At 41.4% G+C, this 20041-nt stretch overlaps 1 protein-coding gene across 2 annotated transcripts; it reads left to right on the top strand.

The window, feature by feature from the left end:
• Nucleotides 1-229: 229 nt before the first annotated feature.
• On the top strand, nt 230-19834 carry BCL7A (BAF chromatin remodeling complex subunit BCL7A). 2 transcript variants are annotated; one of them, XM_068701275.1, is made up of 7 exons: nt 234-486; nt 4616-4723; nt 8311-8392; nt 11385-11481; nt 13399-13566; nt 15548-15669; nt 16654-19834. In XM_068701275.1, the coding sequence occupies exons 2-7, from the start codon at nt 4689-4691 to the stop codon at nt 16723-16725; spliced, it is 576 nt and encodes a 191-aa protein (XP_068557376.1). In that variant the 5' UTR covers nt 234-486; nt 4616-4688; the 3' UTR covers nt 16726-19834. The 2 variants fall into 2 exon arrangements, with proteins under 2 accessions (XP_068557375.1, XP_068557376.1); XM_068701274.1 differs by lacking the exon at nt 4616-4723 and having other exon boundaries at nt 230-486.
• The last annotated feature ends 207 nt before the right edge of the window (nt 19835-20041 follow it).

Below are 20041 nucleotides of genomic sequence, written 5' to 3'. Positions count from 1 at the left end.
GAAGCTCCACACCGGGGGGGGCCGCGGGGGGCAGGCAGCCGGGGAGCGACCGGGTCCGATCCATTCTGATCCGACGCGATCAGATCGGAGTGGATCGGATCCGAGCCGTTCCCCATCTCCCCGCCGTCCCCCTCACGGAGCCCCCCTCACGGCGCCATCCCCCCCTGCGCGGGCAGCCCCCGGCGATGGCGGCGGCTCCGGGCGCGCGTGCGCAGTGCGCGGGCCCCGTTGGCGGGCGGAGCCGAGCGGCGCCGAGCTGAGGGAGCATTGTGCGTGCGGGCGGGCGGGCGGACAGACGGAGGGACGGACTGGACGGACGGACGGACGCCGCGCCGCATTCCCCGCCGCCGAGGCCGCCCTTCCCCTCCCCTCCCTCCCCAGCCCCCCCAGCAGCATGTCGGGCCGCTCGGTGCGGGCCGAGACCCGGAGCCGGGCGAAGGATGATATCAAGCGGGTGATGGCGGCCATCGAGAAAGTGCGCAAATGGTGAGCGGGACGCGCCGAGGCGGGACCCCGCGCCGCCCTCCTCCTCCTCCCCGGCACCCCAAAACCTCCCTGGGGTCCCCCCAAAAAACATCCCAAACCTCTCCTCCTCCTCCCCCCCCCCCCTCTCTCCCTTCCACCTCCACCCCTTCACGGCGCCCTCCCCTCACGGAGCCCGGAGCCCGCCGGGCGGCCGCGGGGGGCGGGGAGCCGGCGGCGCCCAGAAGCCATTTCGCGGAGCCGCTCGCAGGAAGGCGGCGGCGGCTGAGGCGGCTCCATTGTGCGGCCCCCGGCCCTCCTCACAGCCCCCCGGCCTTCCTCACGGGCCCCCGGTGCCTTCCTCAGAGCCCCCGGTTCCCTTCTCGCCGCCCTCGCTCCCCTCCTCGCCCGCCGCCCCCCTCACGGCGCCCTGAGGGGGAGGGGGGGGGGCTCCGAGGCCGGGAGTGCCGCTCGAAGGAGGCTCTTTTTATAAAAAAACACCACATAAAACAGCACCGTACAACTCAAACGGCTTCTCTTGGGTTCGAGCTCCTCTCCCAGCCCCTCAAGGCTCCGAGGTTTGCGCGCACAAAACCGGAGCGGGGCCGGAGAGGGCGAGCGGGACTGCCGCCTGAATTTGTGGTGGAACGGTATAATTAAAGGCTGGTGTCCCCCCCACACACACGGTGGGACGGGTCCCTTTTGTTAGGCCCTCAGTGTGTTTGGGCATTTTCTGCTTTTGTCTTTTTCTGCTTGCATTCTGAAAAGCGAGGCGAGGCGTTTCGGCGGCACAGTGAAGCGGCTGCTGTCACGCTCCGCGCGGGCAGGCCGGCGCTTTCGGTGGGCCACAGCGAGCAGGGACTGCAGAGAGTCTTTCTTCTGACAAGTTGACTCTCTGTTCCCTGATCTTAAAGTGTTTTCAAACGTTTGAAATCCACGGAAAATCCCCTGGGTTGGTGTTAATCTGCATAACCTCGTTTTGTCTCCAACCTGATGAAGTAAGGGGCACCTCTGTTACAACGCACAGCAAACTCTTCAGTTCCATTGAAAGAAAGGCAAAATAGGGAAATAAACGTGCCTGCTACTCCAGCGAAACGGGCTGTTGCCTTTTAACAGCCTGAGCACACGAGTGGGCCAGTTGGCTGGAGCTGGACAAAGAAGCAGGACGTGTGCCCAATAATGCAGGGCACGGGACGGGGATCTCAGACAATCCACCTGCTGAGGAAGGAGCCGGAGCAGCCTGGGCATCACAGTTAGGTTCCTTTTAGGAACTCTTTTCTGCTCAGCTGGCGTTTTGAAGTGCTGTTTGCTGCCTAGTGGGCCAGCTCCGAAGGATCGGAACGATGCGCGGTGATGTGACGCTACTTTTGATCAGAGAGTCTTCCTGCTGGATGTGTGGGACTGTAGTGTTTTGTCTGTAGGTATTTCATTCATGAGCGCAGCGTGCTTCCTTTGAGTCCTAGTTTGTGGATTTCAGGGAGGAGGAGAGGCAGAAGCTTGGCCATTCAACAAAACATCTAGACTTTTTTTTTTTTTCCCTTGGCAAGAGCTGTTTGCCAAAATGTCAGTTGCTATGGCTTCCTCCTTAAAACAAATCTTGCGGTATAAATAGATTTTGTACACTTTAACCCTCATCAAAGACAGCTTGCTTTAAAGGGTTACTGTACAGAATCCTGCAACGTTTCTTCTGATCGCTGTCAGAAGTACCCCGTGGCTTCTTGTGCATGCCTCTCGCAAGTATTTACATAAACCATTTTTCCTACTTTTAAAGGAATCATAATTTGATGGTGAATCTCATGATTACCCACCACCACCTGCAGTCAAGTACAGTGGAAAATTAGCAAGAGAGATTCTGTGTTTTGTGGTTTAAATGTTTTGAGAAGACTTCTGAAATTGAACTTTATACACTAGCAACTCCTGCATCTTCAGAGGAGCCACATAGGCAATTTCAAGTGTGCAGTTTTATTTGCATAATAGGAGCAATTTGTTGCCATCCACAGCTCTTCTGTGGAAATGCAGCCGCTGAAGACTAAAACACCTTGCATGCAACACTTATAGGACAGGGTTTTCTGAGACCTGTGTGCTGAGATTTTTCAGTACCGGAGACGAGGAGAGAGGCAAAACGTGCGTGCCATAAACTTCTGAACCGATGGTGGGTCCAGCCATAAGGATTACCATAAGGTAATCCACAAGTGAAGGGTGCAACAGCCCCACTGTGCAGGTTTCTGTCTGCCTCTGTTGCCCCAGCTCTTCGTGTACCTGTGTGAAGTGGGTTTCCATCAGCTGAGGCTCTGTTCCTTGGAAAATGCATTTGTTAGACAGCGAGCCCTTTGGTGCAGGTGCCCTATCTTCCCGTGTGTTTGCAGAGCGCCGGGCGCTTCTGGTATTGCTGGAACTTGGCTTATAGTAGTAAACAGTGAAGTTGTTAGGCTGTTATCTTGAGATTAATGTGGCCCTATCTCTTTTGTTTAAACCACTCTCGTGAATGAGCTTCTAATTTAGACAACGCTAAGACACGTGTCTTACAGAATACATGGTAGCGTTGTATTTATGTGGCAGAAGTGTTAGATTTTCAGGCCTAAAGAGGGCATTTAAACTTTTTTTGTTAACCATACTTATTATTTATTTTTCATCTAGTTGAAAAAGGAGTTAAATTTACTGAAATTTACTAGTTGAAAAAGATACAGGGTTATTTTTTTGTCTTTGGACAGAGATGTGTAGTTCTAAGTGGGCTCTCAACAAGAGAGGGGAAAAAAGAACTGTGTCCCTGTGTCCTCAACCAGCATTAGAAAGCAGTGGAAATGCTCTTGTCTTACAAAGGCTGGATTTAACTGAAAGAAAATGCAGTTATTTACTAAAAGTAGAGTAATGGGTAGCCAGCAAGCTCTAAGTAGCAAGTTGTCTTGGGAGGCAGTGAAATAATTTGCATGGCTTACCAGCACTGCTGAACCTTCAGACAACTGTGCAAACATTTCAGGATGGAGGCATGGTGTGGCTGCTGGGGGTAGGTACCCCGGTCAGGAACGAGGAAATCTCCTTGTGTTGAGTTGCAGAACCTTTGTGTAAGTCATTTGGCCTTTTTCGGACCTATTTATCCGAGCTGTAATCTAGGGATTGTGGTAATACCTCACAAAGAAGAGGTGAGCGTGGATCGCTGCTGACAGTAGTTGAAGCGCTGTGTGTTTATTATGGAAGCGAGCTGGCTGTGGAGCCAGGCGTGACTTGGGCTGGAGCTTAAAGCCAAGCGTGTGGTGTGAAAGATGCTGAGCACAATAACCACGGGAGGGGAGATGGTGCTGCCCGGTAGCGTGCCTGGCATCTCGCTGCCACCAGTCAGCAGAACTTGTCGGCGCTGCTGCTGTAGCTTCTCTGTTCTTGCCTCCGCTCAGGCTCGCTAACATAGTTTTACGTGGTATGTAATGCTCTGAGATTGAGCTTCTGCAGATTTTGCTGCCCGTGCCTCCTTCTTGAAAGAGATTTTCACTCCAAAAAGTGGTTAGGAGGTTGAACCTCTTAACGGGATGCCTCTGGAAAAGGCTGCCTGCCTGCTGCTGCCCTGTGCCCCTTGATTCAGGCTGAGGGGCAGCTGAACTAAAACCACCCAGTGTGCGAGGGGGCTGTCTTGGAGTGCTGCAGCGATCCAAGCAGTTACCATGGATGAATTGCAGTCTGGATTTTCTGGCTCACGGTTACTTCCTTTTGAGCCAGAGCGTGCTCTCTGACTTCGGTGGGAGCTGGACGTATGTAAAAGGGAGAGTTCTGTCGTATGCAAACCGTGTTTGTCATGACTGTAAGAAAAGCTGCGTGTGGCAACATGGGGCTCAGCACAACGTGGTTAAAAACCTGCTGGCATGTGTAAGTGAAGGAGACTGTCCAACTGTAGCACACTTTGATGAACTTAGACAGAAGGTGGCCTTTGTCCAGTCGTGCTACCTCCTATTTCACTGTATTTGTGGCATGGTCAAGAAACACCACGTGTACTGGGGCTACCTCACATTAGTCACTAGACAAACATCTGCATAGCACTAGGCGTGCTGTGCAAAGCCAGCCTCCATTTCAGAAACATCTTTATTTGTGCATCTGACAGCACTTTGTGTGTATAATAATGGCATTTTCTTTCCCATCCCCCTCTCTCCTTTGCTTGATCCCACAGGGAGGTCATAATTCTGTGATTTTCACCAAACTCTGTTGCAATGCAAGTGAGTGTGATGTGATAATTCAGCATTATGACGTCACTTCGTGATCATCAACAGAAGATGGGGTATGTGGGAGCAAATCCTCGTGTGAATACACGTCACTTTGCTCAACGGTAGTCGTGGTAAAGAGCCAAACACGTGTGTGAAAGCCTTTCCTTGAATGACGATGTATTGGCAGCGAAGGCTTTCTGTTTCCGTGCCATCAAATGTTTCCAGCACTCGTTGCTGCTGCAAAAGCTGCCTTGACACTTTATGTCTAAGTGTAATACACACTGCTGTGTTTGCTCACCAGTGTATTACTTTTATACGTGGAATTTGGTATGCATCTTCAGAGCTTTAGTGTTAGCACACAAAATATAAATACATCCAAGAATCCTGGGCTATTTGAAACGGGGAATCGAGTATATAATTATATAACTTCTGGGATATTAGTATGCCTCAGGCATAACCACTAAAGAAGTGTTGATGTTAATGGCTACCCTACGTATCCTTGGCTGTCCTTAAAATGCTGTACAGATATGGTTTGGAATTTTAAAATGCTTTAACACAATTTCAGATCCGTGTAAGGGTTTGTTTCTGCTTCCTTGACTAGTTTCTGAATTGCCCATAACTAAAATATTTAAGATACTTTTCAGCGTGGAAGATTAAAGCAAAGAAAATTATTGTATGTATTTTAAGTTCTGCCATTTCCATTGGTGTTATGCTTGGGTCATGCATGGAGGAATAGGAGAGGTTTAGAACCACAAAAAATTATGATTTTATTTTTTTAAAAGCTATGGAGTTTGTTAGGGAGACAAGTGAAATTGATCCTTGCCACGTTTTTAGCCCGATGAGCTGTCAGGCTGATGGTGGTCTTCCACCTTTTCCAGTCCGCCCATCAACACAGAGACCAAGCTGTGTAGCAGAGTCCTGCAGAACAAATTCTTGCCCAGCAATTGCTTAACAAAGGTGGCCTGGAGTCACCGGGTTCTGGTCAGCATCTCCAGATCCGTGGGTTCAACAGCAGAGCTGTTTTACAGCCAGGAAAATGGGCAGAAATTGGGGTTTTGCAACAGAATGGGCACGAGAGCTCACAAATTCTTATGCCCACTCTGGCTATTGGCCAGCGAGAGTATTTTGTAGGCACCACTTAGCAAGCCTTGTGTTAGAGGCAGCATAAGTCAATTGTGAGCTCTAAATAAATAAAAAGCCACGTCCCTGATCAGCAGCTGGGGCTGGTGACTGTGCACCAAAAAATGAGGGTTTGGAGTAGAACTGGTTTGGGAGGGTTTGGAGTTGGTTGTTTCTTTTTTGTTTGTTTTTAATGGAAAAACAGTAAATACTACAGATAATACCCTAAGCTTTATTTGCAATACACATTTTAAATTCTGAAGTGAGTTTACCCTGTTGATCTTAAATGTCTGAGAGTCATGTTTCTTTGTTAACAGATTTGTTTGTACTGCCAATGATTTTATTCCATTTTAGAGGAGCTTGTCGTCTTTTTTCTTATTAATACTTTTATGGTCTTAAACCATCCACGCTGCAAATGCTTACACATGTAAAATAAGTGAATAACAGCAGTTTGGTGTTGGGTTTTCTTTTTAACTGTGTTTGCAGGACTGGGATGGTGGTGTGCTTCCATCACCGAGTATCCTTATTCCCTTTGTTGTCTGAATTACTGTGTATTGAATTCAGAAAAAAAAATCCCTATAGCTGAAGGTTGTCAGAACTTAAAGTGGTACTTAAGAAGCTCAAAAGATTAAAATGTCAGGGCTAACTTTAATAATAGAAGGAAAAAGTTACTAATATAGGTTTCCTCCTGTGTTCTACAGTCTGTCCAGTGAAGATGCTGTGTGAGGCTGCTTTGAGATGCTAACAGGTATCTTGAACTTTTGGTTTTCCAGTGCAGCATCTCTAAGTAATATTTTGCTGTAGGAAAAGGCTAAAATCTTGATTTTTTTATTAAACATTTGTTCACCTCCTCCCCCACACCCAAAACAAAACCCCAGCTGGTTTTATTTCCATAATTTCAAAGGTTTTCCTAACTAGAAATGAGTTTAGTTTGTCTTGTATCCTTAAAAAAAAGAAAAAGAAAAAGTTATGTCATGATCATCTCCTCATAATTAAGTACGCTCTCATTATTGACATGCTCATTTCCACTGTCATTTTTATCCCACCTAGAATTAGAGCTCCAAATTAGCTTAAAATTGTTTCTTGACATATTTTAGCCATCTAGTGTACATAAATGGATGCATCTAAACACGCAGAGGGAAAAATGTGCTCCAGAAGAGCAGTGGGAAAGAAAAGAATCTGAAGTAGTCTTGCACTTAAAGTAAAATATCCTCTTGGACAGATCCGAAACATATAAAATTGCCATATATAGCTTCTCTCTTTCTTTCTCTCTCTTTTTTTTTAAAACAGGAAGGTGTCTCCTCTAATAGGAAAACAAATAAGATTGGCTTTCGGAGCTAAAACAAATAGCACAGAGGATGTTTGTGGCATTTGTACAATGTGGCTGCTTTTGATTCCGGGAGCCCTTTCTAAAAACGGAGCTATCACATATGTATTTGGAGTCACATCCAGCTTCTCCCATCCTGCAAAGAACATTATTTTTTAATCTGTAACTGGATTCCAAATCTATTATTTAAATGTGTTTTTAACAACGAAATAACAAAAATGCTTGAGATCTCATGCCAAATTAATTTCAGATGTTCCTGAATTTTTAATGGAATTGGTCTTTGTTGTTAACTTTCAATCGAACCATTTGCAGAGCTAGATTGCAAACCCAGGAACCAGTAGTGGTGATCTGTGACCTGAAAACTGATCTCTGAAATGTGATGAAATTTCTCTGGCATTCTGGACCGTCCTTTAATGTTCTCATTTAAAGACCTCAAGGAATTCATCCCTTAACTCAGTTCAGCCTCCTTTCCATCTCTGCACTCGGTGTCTGTGTGACCCCCTAATGTAGTGACACCCTCTGGCCAGATTTCCTTCACATTTCTCAATGTCATGACTTCGTGGCTGGCTGGCAGGGGTCTGCACAGAGTGCTGTAGGTTCTGCTTTTTCCCTCTGATAGCATCCTCAGCCTCCCCTGCCCAAGAGAGCCAGGCTTTCCTGAGTCTGAATTGGGCCCCACAGCACAGATCGGTACCTGTAGGGCTGTTGGTTCTGAGGCAAGAATTCCAGAGTTGTCTGACAGAAGCGTTGAGTGAATGTTAAATGGCTAGCAGCAAATTCCTACCCAGAAATAAATCTCAGATGGTCAAAATGCATTTAGATTTCTAATGCCATTAAACAGCTTCACGACAATCAAAACACACTGGTCTGTTTAAAACTTCTTTTGCTCTCTGGAAACTTAAGTGAAAATTGTAGGCATTAAATCTGCATTTTCAATAGCTATTCTTCTTAACTGTATTGTTAATCCTGATCTTATTACTGCTACTGCAGTTACTCACCTAGTCAAGTAACAGCCCTCAGAAATCTGGAGGTTAGCAGCGCTCTAGCAAATTTTTGAAATGCAAAGAACAATTTGCACAATGCAGTGCTAAGACGATGTAATAGAGATCATCCTACTTAATAGCCTATTTAAATCCTCGACAACTTACAATAGTAGATTACTTTATTTTGAATACGAATTTTAACTTTAACTTCTCCTGCATTGTAATTTTGTAGGGAGAAGAAGTGGGTGACAGTTGGCGACACATCCCTAAGGATTTACAAATGGGTACCAGTAACAGAGCCTAAAGTCGATGATGTAAGTATCCTGCAGATATCTTGGATTTTTCAAGATGTAGAGACTTGCTTTTAGGGAAAGCTGAACAAAATACGCTCTCAGTTCTTTGAGCCTCCAAGCTAAGACTGGTGTTGGTCTCACAAGCACTTGGACAGAAGAGCTGTAGAGAAAATGTTGATCTCTACAAAAAGTGACGGTGGTGGTTCAGCAGGTGGCAGTCTTCCGGAGTCAGCTTGGATCAATTCTCAGATAACTGTTACATACTCGACTTGAAACTGTTCTGAAATCTTTCTCCAACATAATCATTGATAGAGGTGGGGATGGAAGCAAGACATCAATTATGCTTCTTCTCTTTCTGCCTGATGCCTTAAAGGAAAGCTGCTTTGGAACTGCACAGAGAACATATTGTATCTGTATCACTGTTGCTTTGCTGAAAAATAGGTGCAAAATCTTGAGGTAAGGGTAGGAAACTCCTGTGGAACTGAGACCGCTTGCATTAAGATAACCAGCCCAAGCAGTACAGCCCACGTGCGTCTATTGTAATGTTTGTTTTTGGTAAGTGTTTGGTGTATTCATCATGTTTATACTCTGGTGTGCACTGCTCATTTGCCATAATTACGTGCCATGAAAAACAACAAGTGTAAAATTTCTGTGACGATTAGAGTTGCCTTTTGTCCTTCTTGAAAGCGTGAGCAGCATCTCCATGAACTTGGAAACTTTCCGTTTCCTTCAAAGAACTTGTTCATTCTGTCTAGTTGTCCAATGCTTGGTCTTGATTTTATTGTTTATTAGACATTGCGGGGATTGAGGTGGGGTAGGGAGGAAGCTGGAGAGAGAGAATGAGAAATACTTAGGCTCACAGCTTCCAAAAATAATTTTCCAGCAGTGAAACTATACTTGCATGGTGGGTACAATAGAACTTTAAGTAGAATTTCCGTTGGTTTTCTGGATGGACTTTCAAAGTGCCTGGTACCTCAAGTCAGGTTCTGTGTTAGGAAGAATGGCCTTGTATGGCCGTCTCTATGTGCAGAGTTTAAGTATGGTTTTTGAGCCTTAATCTTCAGGTTTTGGTTCATATTTGCTGAACTGGAGACAGTTCAAGACCAGTTCCTTTCGTGTCCTGCAGTCACGTTCTGCTTGTAACAAGCAGAGGCTGTTCTGCAGCTGCAGTTGCAGGTTTGATGTTGTAAGATTTCTGTATTTTGCTCAGGAAGTTCTTACAATAATAAAGTACATACATTAAAAAACCCAACGACTAGGGTAGAGGTCATTGTGGATATTTAGATTTGTTAACAGACATCCTTTTATATCCAACTTCATCCACTTTTGAAGGAGGATTCTTGCTTTTCACTAGAATAGAAGGATGGGATCTTTTTATTGCTTCATGTTTCAAATGGAAATTATCTATGACTTCAGCAAACACCGATTAGGTTACTCCCCCCCTCACATGTTGCTCCTAAGCCACTTTGACATTTCTTTGAACTGGAATTAAGCTCTATCCTCCCACTAGTTTTGAAAGGCTGTTGTGGAACCTCACTTTGTTAAACAAACAGCAACAAAACCAAAACACCTTTGAACTTAAATAGTTCAGTTACTTCTTTTGTGCCCAAAGTGTCCTTTTACCTTAAGAAAAGCTGAGAGAGATTATCCCCTCTGAACTTTGATTTTGCAACAATAGAGAAGCCTGTGTGCTTTCACCTTTGTTTCAAGTATTAGGGAATAAAATCTGGGTCATTCCATTTATTCTCTCTGAAGTAAAAATACGGTTTAAAAAGCCTAATACTCTGTTTGAGATAAAGGAAAAAGTCTTTCCAGATCCTACTTGTTGAATTTCTTCTGCAGTCTTAGACTGTGCTTGGTTTCATTCCCTTCCTCGTTGGAGAACGATGTCCTAACCAAACGGAGAGGTTGTTTGAACATTCTTCCTAGAGTCAGGCTTTTAATCGTCTTCTCAGCAGGCACGCAGGGTCCTCCAAAAGCAGTGCAGCTGGCTCTTTCTCCTCTGAGACTGATTACGTCACCTCTTAATTGAAAATGCTGCATCCCTTAGCAGATGCAGATTTTCCACGTGATGGATGCCAATGGCTCTTCCTTTGTTTTAAGGCGTGCAGTCCGTACTGTTGTTTGGTCCTGAGCACGTGGTGACCTATTGTCCCTGTAGGACTGTCTTGTTTACGCTCTTTGTTATAAGCAGTCTGATTTTTCTTAATCCATCTTTTAATTTTAATGAAGAAATAGAGTTAGGTATAGAGAAGGAGAAGGTTTCTGCAGCACTGGTTGTTGAGAAAGAGGTAAAAAGCTGTCTCTTTAGTTTTAAAATTCTAGATCTGTCATTATTTCTGGTGTGCACGCATTCCTGTTGCCTAGGTGCATAGTACAAGCTTCCTGACACAAAGGGGAGAATATCCTGAGTTAGGCAGTAGTGTGTTAATACACGTAAAACAGAGTGAGCAGAGTTAAGCAGGCAGAAATCGGGTAGCTTCTGAATCTTTGTCCCTGCCACTGATTAGTGTGCCTCCTTCTTCCCATTGTGGCAGAGATTCTTTTGACCCTGCTTTCGTAGCTCATTGAAGTGAGTACAAAGTTAGCAGCCAACACCTCCCAAGTTCTCTGACTCAGTTTCAGCGAGTCATTTAATCATCGTGCCTCTGATTCTGGGCTTGCAGAATGAGAGGTAGTACTGAGAACTGTTGTGCTTGTTCCAAAAATTGTGCCGCAGCCTAATGATGAAAAACATGTTTAAGTACTAACAACTACTAGAACTTCTGGCTAGTGCTTTGTGTCAGGAAGAATGTTGCTTTGTGTCAATTAGAAAAGCAGTTCTGCGATTACTGGGACTAATGCACTATTGATAACATCAGTGATTATCACCTTGGTGTTTTTTCACTTGAAGTGAGATGCTTACAGAAGCAGTGAGTGGAAAGGGCTTTGTATTGAAAGGTTTTTTCTTTTTTCTTTTTTTTTTTTTTTTTTCATGGTGATAGTCCTGTTTGTGGTACCTTCTGTTTTTCAGAAAAATAAGAATAAGAAAAAAGGCAAAGATGAAAAATGTGGCTCTGAAGTGACCACTCCGGAGAACAGCTCCTCTCCAGGGATGATGGACATGCATGGTGAGTGGGAGAAGGTCAGCCCAAATTACCCTATTACACTGCTGTGAAAGTGGAAGCTAACAGTGTCAAATTCTCCGTTGCTCTGTTGTATGGACAGTGTAATGAGGCCAAAGTGAGAATGGCATCAGACACCAATTTGGTACCTTGCACTTCTATTCTGTGGCTGTACCGACAGTTGTTTAAATGCCGTTTTTATTTGGGCTGTGTATGTGGGGGGGAAAATTGGTGGCAGAGCTAGGTGTGAAAATAAAAATGTGAATATCTACTATCCAAATGCTGTACTCTTAATTAGGTAAAGTAAGTAACTCTGTCAAGCTTGCTGCTTGAAGAACTGGGAGACCCCTAAAGCCTCAGTAGCGCCTACTGTCACTTCTGCAGGTTTTGTACTTGTTTAATTGAGTAGGTGAGTCAGGTCAAAAAAAATCAGCAAGAGCCAAGAGAGCAAGCTGTGGTGCTGCTTTGTCTTCCTTCTCCCTCAATTTGATGAAATTAACTGGTTAAGAAAACATTTTGCTTGCCAGTCAGTTGTTATTAAATCAATTTAAAAAGTGTGCACTGTTGAATATCAGTGTGGTATTTTTTACAGAGAAGCCTGTACAGCTCTAATTTTTTACTTTCTAGATGTTTGGATAGCAATTGTGGCTGAGAATGCAGCACTATTTGAACTGATAAGAGAGGGTCACTTTTTGGCAGGATTTAATTTTTTCATTTCAACTTTATTTGCATTTTTATTGCCTCTTAGTTATTTTTTTTTGCAGTGTTTGCAATGAGAATGATCTTGCGATTAAAGGATTGAGTGGGATATTCACAGACTGGATTAATTTTTCATCAGTGTTGCCAACTTCTTAGCTTTTGCCTTGGTCAGATCATTTAATTTTCTTAAGCCTTGTTCCCCCATCCATAAAGTGAATATAATACTTGCTTTATTAAACATATATCATTTGTGTTTTTAAGCCATACTGTAGAATTTCATGATAAGCTTAATCTTATCTTCAGGCTACTCTGAAAAGAGATGGCTATCCCATCACTGGCTATGCATTTCTGAAGTCCTTTGGATGTAATGATTGTACAGATGCAGAGGGAAGTAGATCAGCTTACATGCTAGTAATTTAACTAATAATGTTTGCTGGGTTAGTTTTCTGTAGGGATCAGGGGCTTCTGTCTCAGTTCCCCATGGTTAGACTGGATTAAAGATTACAGGAAGCTGCACCCCAGTGCTATCAGTAAAGTATTAGCTGAGATATTTAAACCACTGTCATTGGCTTTCACAAAGAAGAGGGTGCAAGCAGGATGTTTAAGTCCAAAGACATGATCTGTGTTGCAATAAGCTTTCGTGATCAAGCTTCTTGAGGCTAGTGAGTATTCTGGACAACTATGGCTAAAGTACTGTTGGTATTAGGACTGGATGGTACATTTTACCTTGATAGCAGCGTGCACTTTTTTGACCTTCAAGACACTTTAAAAACCACCTGCTCATCAGAGCTTTGCGGTGATAGATATCTGTAGCATGAACGTTTAATTGGCCCTTTATTAGGTGGGCTACAAAATTAGACTGTTGCTTCAGTTGATCTGTGTTACTTCTATTATAAAATTCCAGGTTCTTTGGAAGTAACCTGAGTAAAACACTCTTGGTTTTATTGTATAATATTACTTAAAGCACCTTTCTTGAAGTCTTCTGATTTTTAGTAACTGCTGGAAGACTCCTGATTATAGCATAGGCTGCAAAAGTTGTGATGGTGGTGATGTAGACTAAGCTTAGATACAGTGTTAGCATAAATACTACTGGACTCCAACAAGCTAGTCTATACCCTGTGTTATCAGGGGATAAAGCAGGAGAAAAAAAAAAGAATTAAGGTGTGTTTTTTATTCAGATCTTGTCAAATTGGCCTTTTGTGTTCTAAACTCTTCTGTTAACAGATGACAATAGCAACCAGAGTTCAATAGCTGATGCTTCTCCAATAAAACAAGAAAACAGTAGCAATTCAAGTCCAGCACCAGAGCAGAATTTGGCAACACAAGCAGATGGCACTGAAGTAAAGTCTGATGAAATTCAGACAGAAGCAAAGGAGCAGCCTGGTTCAGAAGGTAAGCTGAAAGACCATCCTTAAAACCAAACAAAAAACCTTTATGGTGGTATCATTTATTTGCTTGTCCATTTTAAGAACTGAATAATAACTGTTTGAAATAAATGGCTTCTGAGTTCTCAGCATTTATGTGAAAATGGGCCATAATCTCTCTTGCTGAACCGTGATTCTTCCATACAACAGGAAAGGTCAGACTGACATTCAAAGTCATTTCAGAGAGGAAACAAACAAAATACTTGGTTTATCGTTGTCATAATCTATCTTAAATAATTTCTTCTTTCAAAGTAATGTTTGAAATGTCTGTTTCTATTTAATCACACAAACTCTGGAGTTACTTCTATAGGTCTGGGAATGTTTGTTGCCTAGTGTGAAAGTAAAGTGGAGTTGAGATACTTTTAAATCTATTTATTTTTTTAATTATGCAAAGTATAATGTAAGCTTTCCTTCTCGCTTAACCTTGTTAGTTGCTTATTCAAAACTTAGTTCTGAATGCTGTCCTCGTCTTTTAAAAGAGCTACAATATTGTATTGCCGTTGTACACAGATGAAAAATACGTGTGGGTTAAGAGATTGTTCGGAACCACATTCTTTGAATGGTATTTGGATAATTCAAACATGTTCAGTATATATATTCTTTGAAAGATAAGTGACTTTATCCTATTATAACAGATAAAATGTCCTTAACACCATTCTAATTATTGGGTTGCGAAATTCTTCCCATAGCAAAGCAATTAAATTATGCCCTCCTGATTAAGTTCTTAGCTCAGTGGATCCAGTAACCAATTTAAATTTAGAGCTTTTATCTTGGTAATACTAGAACGGTGAAGTATGTGAAAGTCATCATTGTTCATGGGGGGGTTAAATTTTTACAAATGAATCATCACCAAATTGAAATAAAATAGAATGCCAAATCCTTCAGAGAAAAGCTAAACTAGCATATTTGTGATATGGTAAACTGTAAGGATTTACTCCAAGGTCTAATATTGTCTGAACCCATTTGTGAGAAGCTGTTACATAGCACACACGCTCCCCTGACTAAATTTAGATTCAAGGAAAATCGTACCAAGTTCTCTGGATTAGTTCCAGGGTTGGTTACTGTAAAACAAAAGGGAGAAGTAATGGCAAAAACAGCGCCTTATTGACACGGTCTCTCTGTTGGTAATACGCTGTGTTTAAAAATGTATTAAAATGTATTAAATAATCCACCAAAGTGTTAATCTGATCGAGCCCCTGCAACTGTAACATAATTCAACAGGGTAGGGTTAATGACCTTGTACATCCCTCTCATGTTAACTACACTAAGCCTTGCGTTTTGAGCAAGCACAGGTGTGGGTTTTATTTTTGTTTTAAAGAACAAAAAAAGTTGAAAGCAGGTAGGAGCTGTAACAAGCTGGATGGCTTCTTCACAAGTATGCACCAGACTTGAAAATTCTATGCCCTTAATGGTTAAGATATCTAGCTGAATTTCTAGATTTTATCTTAAATGTAGTATCAAGGGAAAAAAGTGCATTTTAATTATCTGAATCAAAATTCCCCAATATAACTTTGCCCTATAGCCTTAGCTATGTAGTTTGTGTGACATTAATTATCACAATTCAGCCCTTTCTGTAGCTGCCTCTTCTGGTTTAAAATTGTCCTTGCATTCATTCAGCCCTTTTGCAAAGTTTATGTTGAACCTTGTTTGCTGATAGCATCCCACAGTTCTGTGTCCCAGGGTGTGTGTGAGTTTAGCTCCCTCTAGGGACAGATTCCAGCAATTGTCCGCAGCCGGCAGCATGGAGGCAAAGGTCTTCCGTAGTGGCAGCAGCCAGTGGTTTTGATCTTGGAATTTAATCTTAATACATTATATTCATACCGTTATGTATGTTATCAATGGTCACATGTGGGAGAAATTTGTATGTTCGGGGAGTGATAGTGAGAAACCATCCTAAAAGCTCCTGCTGAATGCTTTAATTTGTTTACAATAATTTCTTGAAATTTCAGATACCTCCGATGAACAGAACTCACAGTCTTCAATGGAAAATTCCATGAATAGTTCAGAGAAAGCAGAAATTCAGTCCTCTGGAGAAAATGATATAATTACAGAGGCATCTAAAAACTCTCAGGTAACCTTATGCACAAAAGCCCGATTACTTGGGATTTGGAAAAGAGCATTTTTACCAAAAAGCAAATGTAAGGAAGCCAGTAGTGTATTTAGGCTCATTTCCTAAGGTGATGACAGTAAAGCAGCTGTAGAGTATTAAATGCATAGGTGTATCTAGTGGTGTGGTTAATTTGATTGCCTTCTTGCATTTCATGTAATATGAAGGGTAACACTCGATTGGTCTGGTTTACTTTTCAAGTTCCAATACCAGGCTGTGTTAGTTTTGTAAGGAAGTACTAAAGTTTAATAATAAATGGTTTGGACATAACCTACTGAAAAAGTGCCTTTGAGGACCCTTCAGGGATAAAATGCTTTCTATAAAAGTAAATTCATACAGGGGTTAGGAATGGGAATTTTTGTAGATTTCATGGGCAAAGTGTTCTGATGTTTATTCACTGAGAATACTGAAAAATTCCGGTTGGGTGGGAGAAGGCAATTATCACTGTAATTGTCCCTTTCACACTGAAATCCTCAGGCAGAGCACTGCTCAGACCATGGATTTTCCTCTGGGGTGGTTGGCTTGTTTCAGTGCACACCTTGCTCTTTCAAAACATTCCGTGTTCTGTCCTGTAGAGGTTGCTTTTGCTACGGCAGGAACAAATTCATGTGCACTTGGTGTGGGTTGTGCTCACGTGTGGAGCTGAGGGAAGTCGGGTATAGCCTTGCTGGTGCTTGGAACATTCCCTGCGGCTTCTAGCCCGGAACTATAATTTTGTTTGTCAGTAGATGACGCAAGTGTAAAGAAGCTGAAGTAAGATGTAAGTAGAGGAGTGATTTTCCGGAAGCAAATTGACTTGGTCACGTTATTTTTGTCTCCAGGGATGCTTTGTATTTCACAAATGACACACCAGGGAATTTGTTCTTGCTTCTTGTTTGATGTTTATGGCACCTGAAATTGAGTGCAATGATAACATGATTGTTTTTCTTTCCCCCCACCACCATTAAGGACTCTGAAGGAGTGCCACCTTCTAAAAAGATGAAAGTAGAGGCTTCCCAACAAAACGTTGAAGAGATTTAGACTATAGATTTTTCTGGTCAGTTTTTACGTAAGGTACATCAGTGGGCTTAATTATAGAACAACCTTACTTAAGCATCTTCTCTTGGATGAGGACAGAACTCCTAACTTTTCAAGTTACCAAGCAAAAATCCAAGAAAGCCTAACAAAGGTTTAACTTCTCAGACACTGAAAACTTTTTCCTGTGAAACAAACATTGAGAACTTTAAGTTACTGTCTCTGAAATGGTTGGAGTAAACAACTCAGGAGGGGTCTACGCACTGTTTCTAAAGTCAAAATTACAATTATGTTGCTGCTGTATTTTTTTTCATTTCTCTATTTAACATTGTAAGATATTTAAGGATGGTACAGGTCAGGTATTAGCTTTCATGTGAAGTTCATTGTTCTGGCGTGATGTCTGCTTTTGTTTTGTGCCTTGTGTTCTGAAAACAGTGCTAACTTTTAACTTTTAAAAGTTGTTTTGCAACTGTCTCCTTTGCAAAGTGGCCTATGTTTGTATAATGCCGTGTAGAAAGGCTTTTTCTTTTTCTTTTCCTTTTTTTTTGTTTGGGGTTTTTGTTTTGTTTTTAATTTTTAAATCCCTGGTGCTTAAATCTTAATAAATACAGATCAGGAAGCCATTTTCACTCTTGGAGTCCAAGGAGAAAAAGGAGCTTGATATATTATTTTAGCAGCTATAGTGGAGATCTTTTATTGAATGCATGGCATTCGCAACTGTAAATTTGGTCTTCTAAATACTTAACTTCATCAGAAGTTAACATGATCTGTTTACCATTTATAGTCCAGATCTGAATATATAACACAACAGTTAAAATACTTGCGTATTAGGTCCAGATCTCTGTACTGGGTACAACTTGCTTTACAGAAGTGTTCCGCTATGTACATACATAGGATCAAAGGGATTGATGCACAGTGAATTTACTTTCAATTGGTCTTTTTTGATATGAGGTTTTCACTGAACTGGATTTCATTGTACTGTTCCTTTATAAGATGTTTACTTCTGTGTTCCAGGTTAATACTGTATTTGGGATTTTTTTTTTCCTTTGAGCAAGTCTTGTAAATAAGCCTTGTTTTTTTTCCATAGTATTTGCATAATTGATAGAAATGTTTTTTTTCCAATTATGTCAAATTGTGCTTATGCTCAACTTGATTGAAAAGCACTAAGCATGTGCAACTCCCTTCAAATTAGTGGCATTTAGAAGTGCAGAACCATCTGCAAAGGTCAGGTCACAAGGGCCTGATCTTCCAGTGGGCTTTGTGCTTCCAGGATGGGCACCCGGTTATAAATACTTGGTATCAGTGGGAACCGCTTTATTTCTCACTTTAATTCTTTTTATACACACACGTGCATGTGCACGTGTGCACACACACATGTTGCTGGATCAGGCCCTTAGTCTTTCTTCACTTTGTGTGTGAGAGGTGGAGCTTGTAATTTAAAATATGATCTCACAGCTATGGAAATGGTTGCATATAGTTTGTAAGCTAAGAACTGTAAATACTTTTTTAAATGAAAAAATTGCTTCCAGTTGATACATTTTCATAATTAGCTCTTCATTAAGCTTATTTATTTCTGAATTCTCCAATAGTGAAAATGGCTTGCACTTAGACTACTGCATTGCGTTTGCAATTACCACTTTATTATGGAAAAACAATGGGGAAGTGGGGGGGGGAGGGCGTAGAGGGAGGGAGGATTGGGGAGCCAATACTGACCTTCCATAGGATGTTTGTAGGATTAAACTCCAAATAACATATGACACTCAGTTTCGGAACTTTTCTTTTGTGTTGAAATAAACTTTTTGGATTTTAACTGAATAAAATTTGATTGCAAATCATTCATGAAAACAGTGTGCTCCCTAATAAGTTTTTGGGATTTCTGGTCTGATCATGAAGTCCATTAAGATTCTGAAAAAAAAAAAAAAGGAAATGAGGAGCCAAAAACTATATTTGCACAATATATGCAATGAAACGGTAGAATTCTCTCTTGAATTGTGTGTATGCCTAAAATGTGGATAACTGGTCAATGACGATTGATTTGTATGTATATTACATTCAGATTTAAGTGATATTTTGTGAGAAGTTCTATTGATATATTAAATGGGCAAATTTAGAAAGATTCAAACTTAAAAATATTTTTGATTTACTAACTTTTTTTTGTTATTTTTAATGCTAAAACAAAACAAATCTGATGCCACCTTTGATAAGTAGTCATTTTTACTAATCCCTATCAGGTGCATCACAGCAAGTTTTTAATTTTAATTTTGTAGAAGTTTCCAAGGGAATAAATAGACTTTTTGTTTAGAAACTAATTCCTGTACTTTAGGAAGAAATAAAATATATAAATAGCACTAAAAATACCTCAAATTTTTCATTAGATAGAAACATTTATTGGCATTATTGACATCAACAGGTTTAATTATAAACTTCCTTTTCTCTCCTGTGGCTTCTGCTCAGAACTGTTCATTGTTCTGTGGCTTACAAGATAAGGCATCATAATCATATTCCTAGAGGCTTTATTTCTGAACTAGTAATGCTTTATTTACAGCTTATACAGGATACATTCAGAACTTTTTTTTGTTAACCAGAGATTCTAGTGACAACAGACAACTGAACAAGCAGATAGATTTGGGTTCCTTAGACCTGTTATTGTCAGCCTCTTAGAAAAGAGACTTTGACATTACCTGGTATGAAGAAATCCAAAATAGTGTATAAGACTGTTATTAGTCTTTTTTTGAAGTGCCTGATAACATTTATGGGCCAACGGATGTGATTAAACACATTTTAATGCCAGAAAGTACAGATGGGACCAAACCAGAACATGGAATTCAAACCAACCTGAGGTTTGAAACCAGATCTAAATCCAGCTTTTTTTTTTGGCTTGGACCTGTCTCTACCAGAAACTTGTTTTATGAACTCACTGTAAAAGGGTTTATTGAAAGCATTGAGACGTGGAGCAGAAGGAGAGATGTAATTTTCTTCAAGATGACTGAAAGTTCTCATACAGCTAATGTTTTAGAAATAGTGCAAATATCAAGAAGTGCTTCCTTGCTACAATGCTGAATGTTGGAGCTTCAGTTACGAAAAAAAAAAAAAAAAAAAAAAAAAGAAAAAGAAACTAGAAGCAAGCAAGTAAATTAGCTGAGTTTGTGGAACGTGTGGGAAGGCCTTCCGAATAAGCGATTTACTCAGCCAAACATTTTATAGCAGAACTATTCCTTGGAATTTTTATGCTTGGGAAAGTAGTTGTTAAACATTCCAAAAAGTGCTGGCACTTACAAAACGACAAAAAAATAAAAATAAAAAAAAAAAATCAACAAGGCAG

Source organism: Anas acuta, chromosome 17 (assembly GCF_963932015.1).
Source record: "Anas acuta chromosome 17, bAnaAcu1.1, whole genome shotgun sequence".
Classification (NCBI taxonomy): Eukaryota; Metazoa; Chordata; class Aves; order Anseriformes; family Anatidae; genus Anas; species Anas acuta.
Note: the sequence above shows the minus strand (reverse complement) of the source record. Positions and strands in the feature narration are given on the sequence as shown.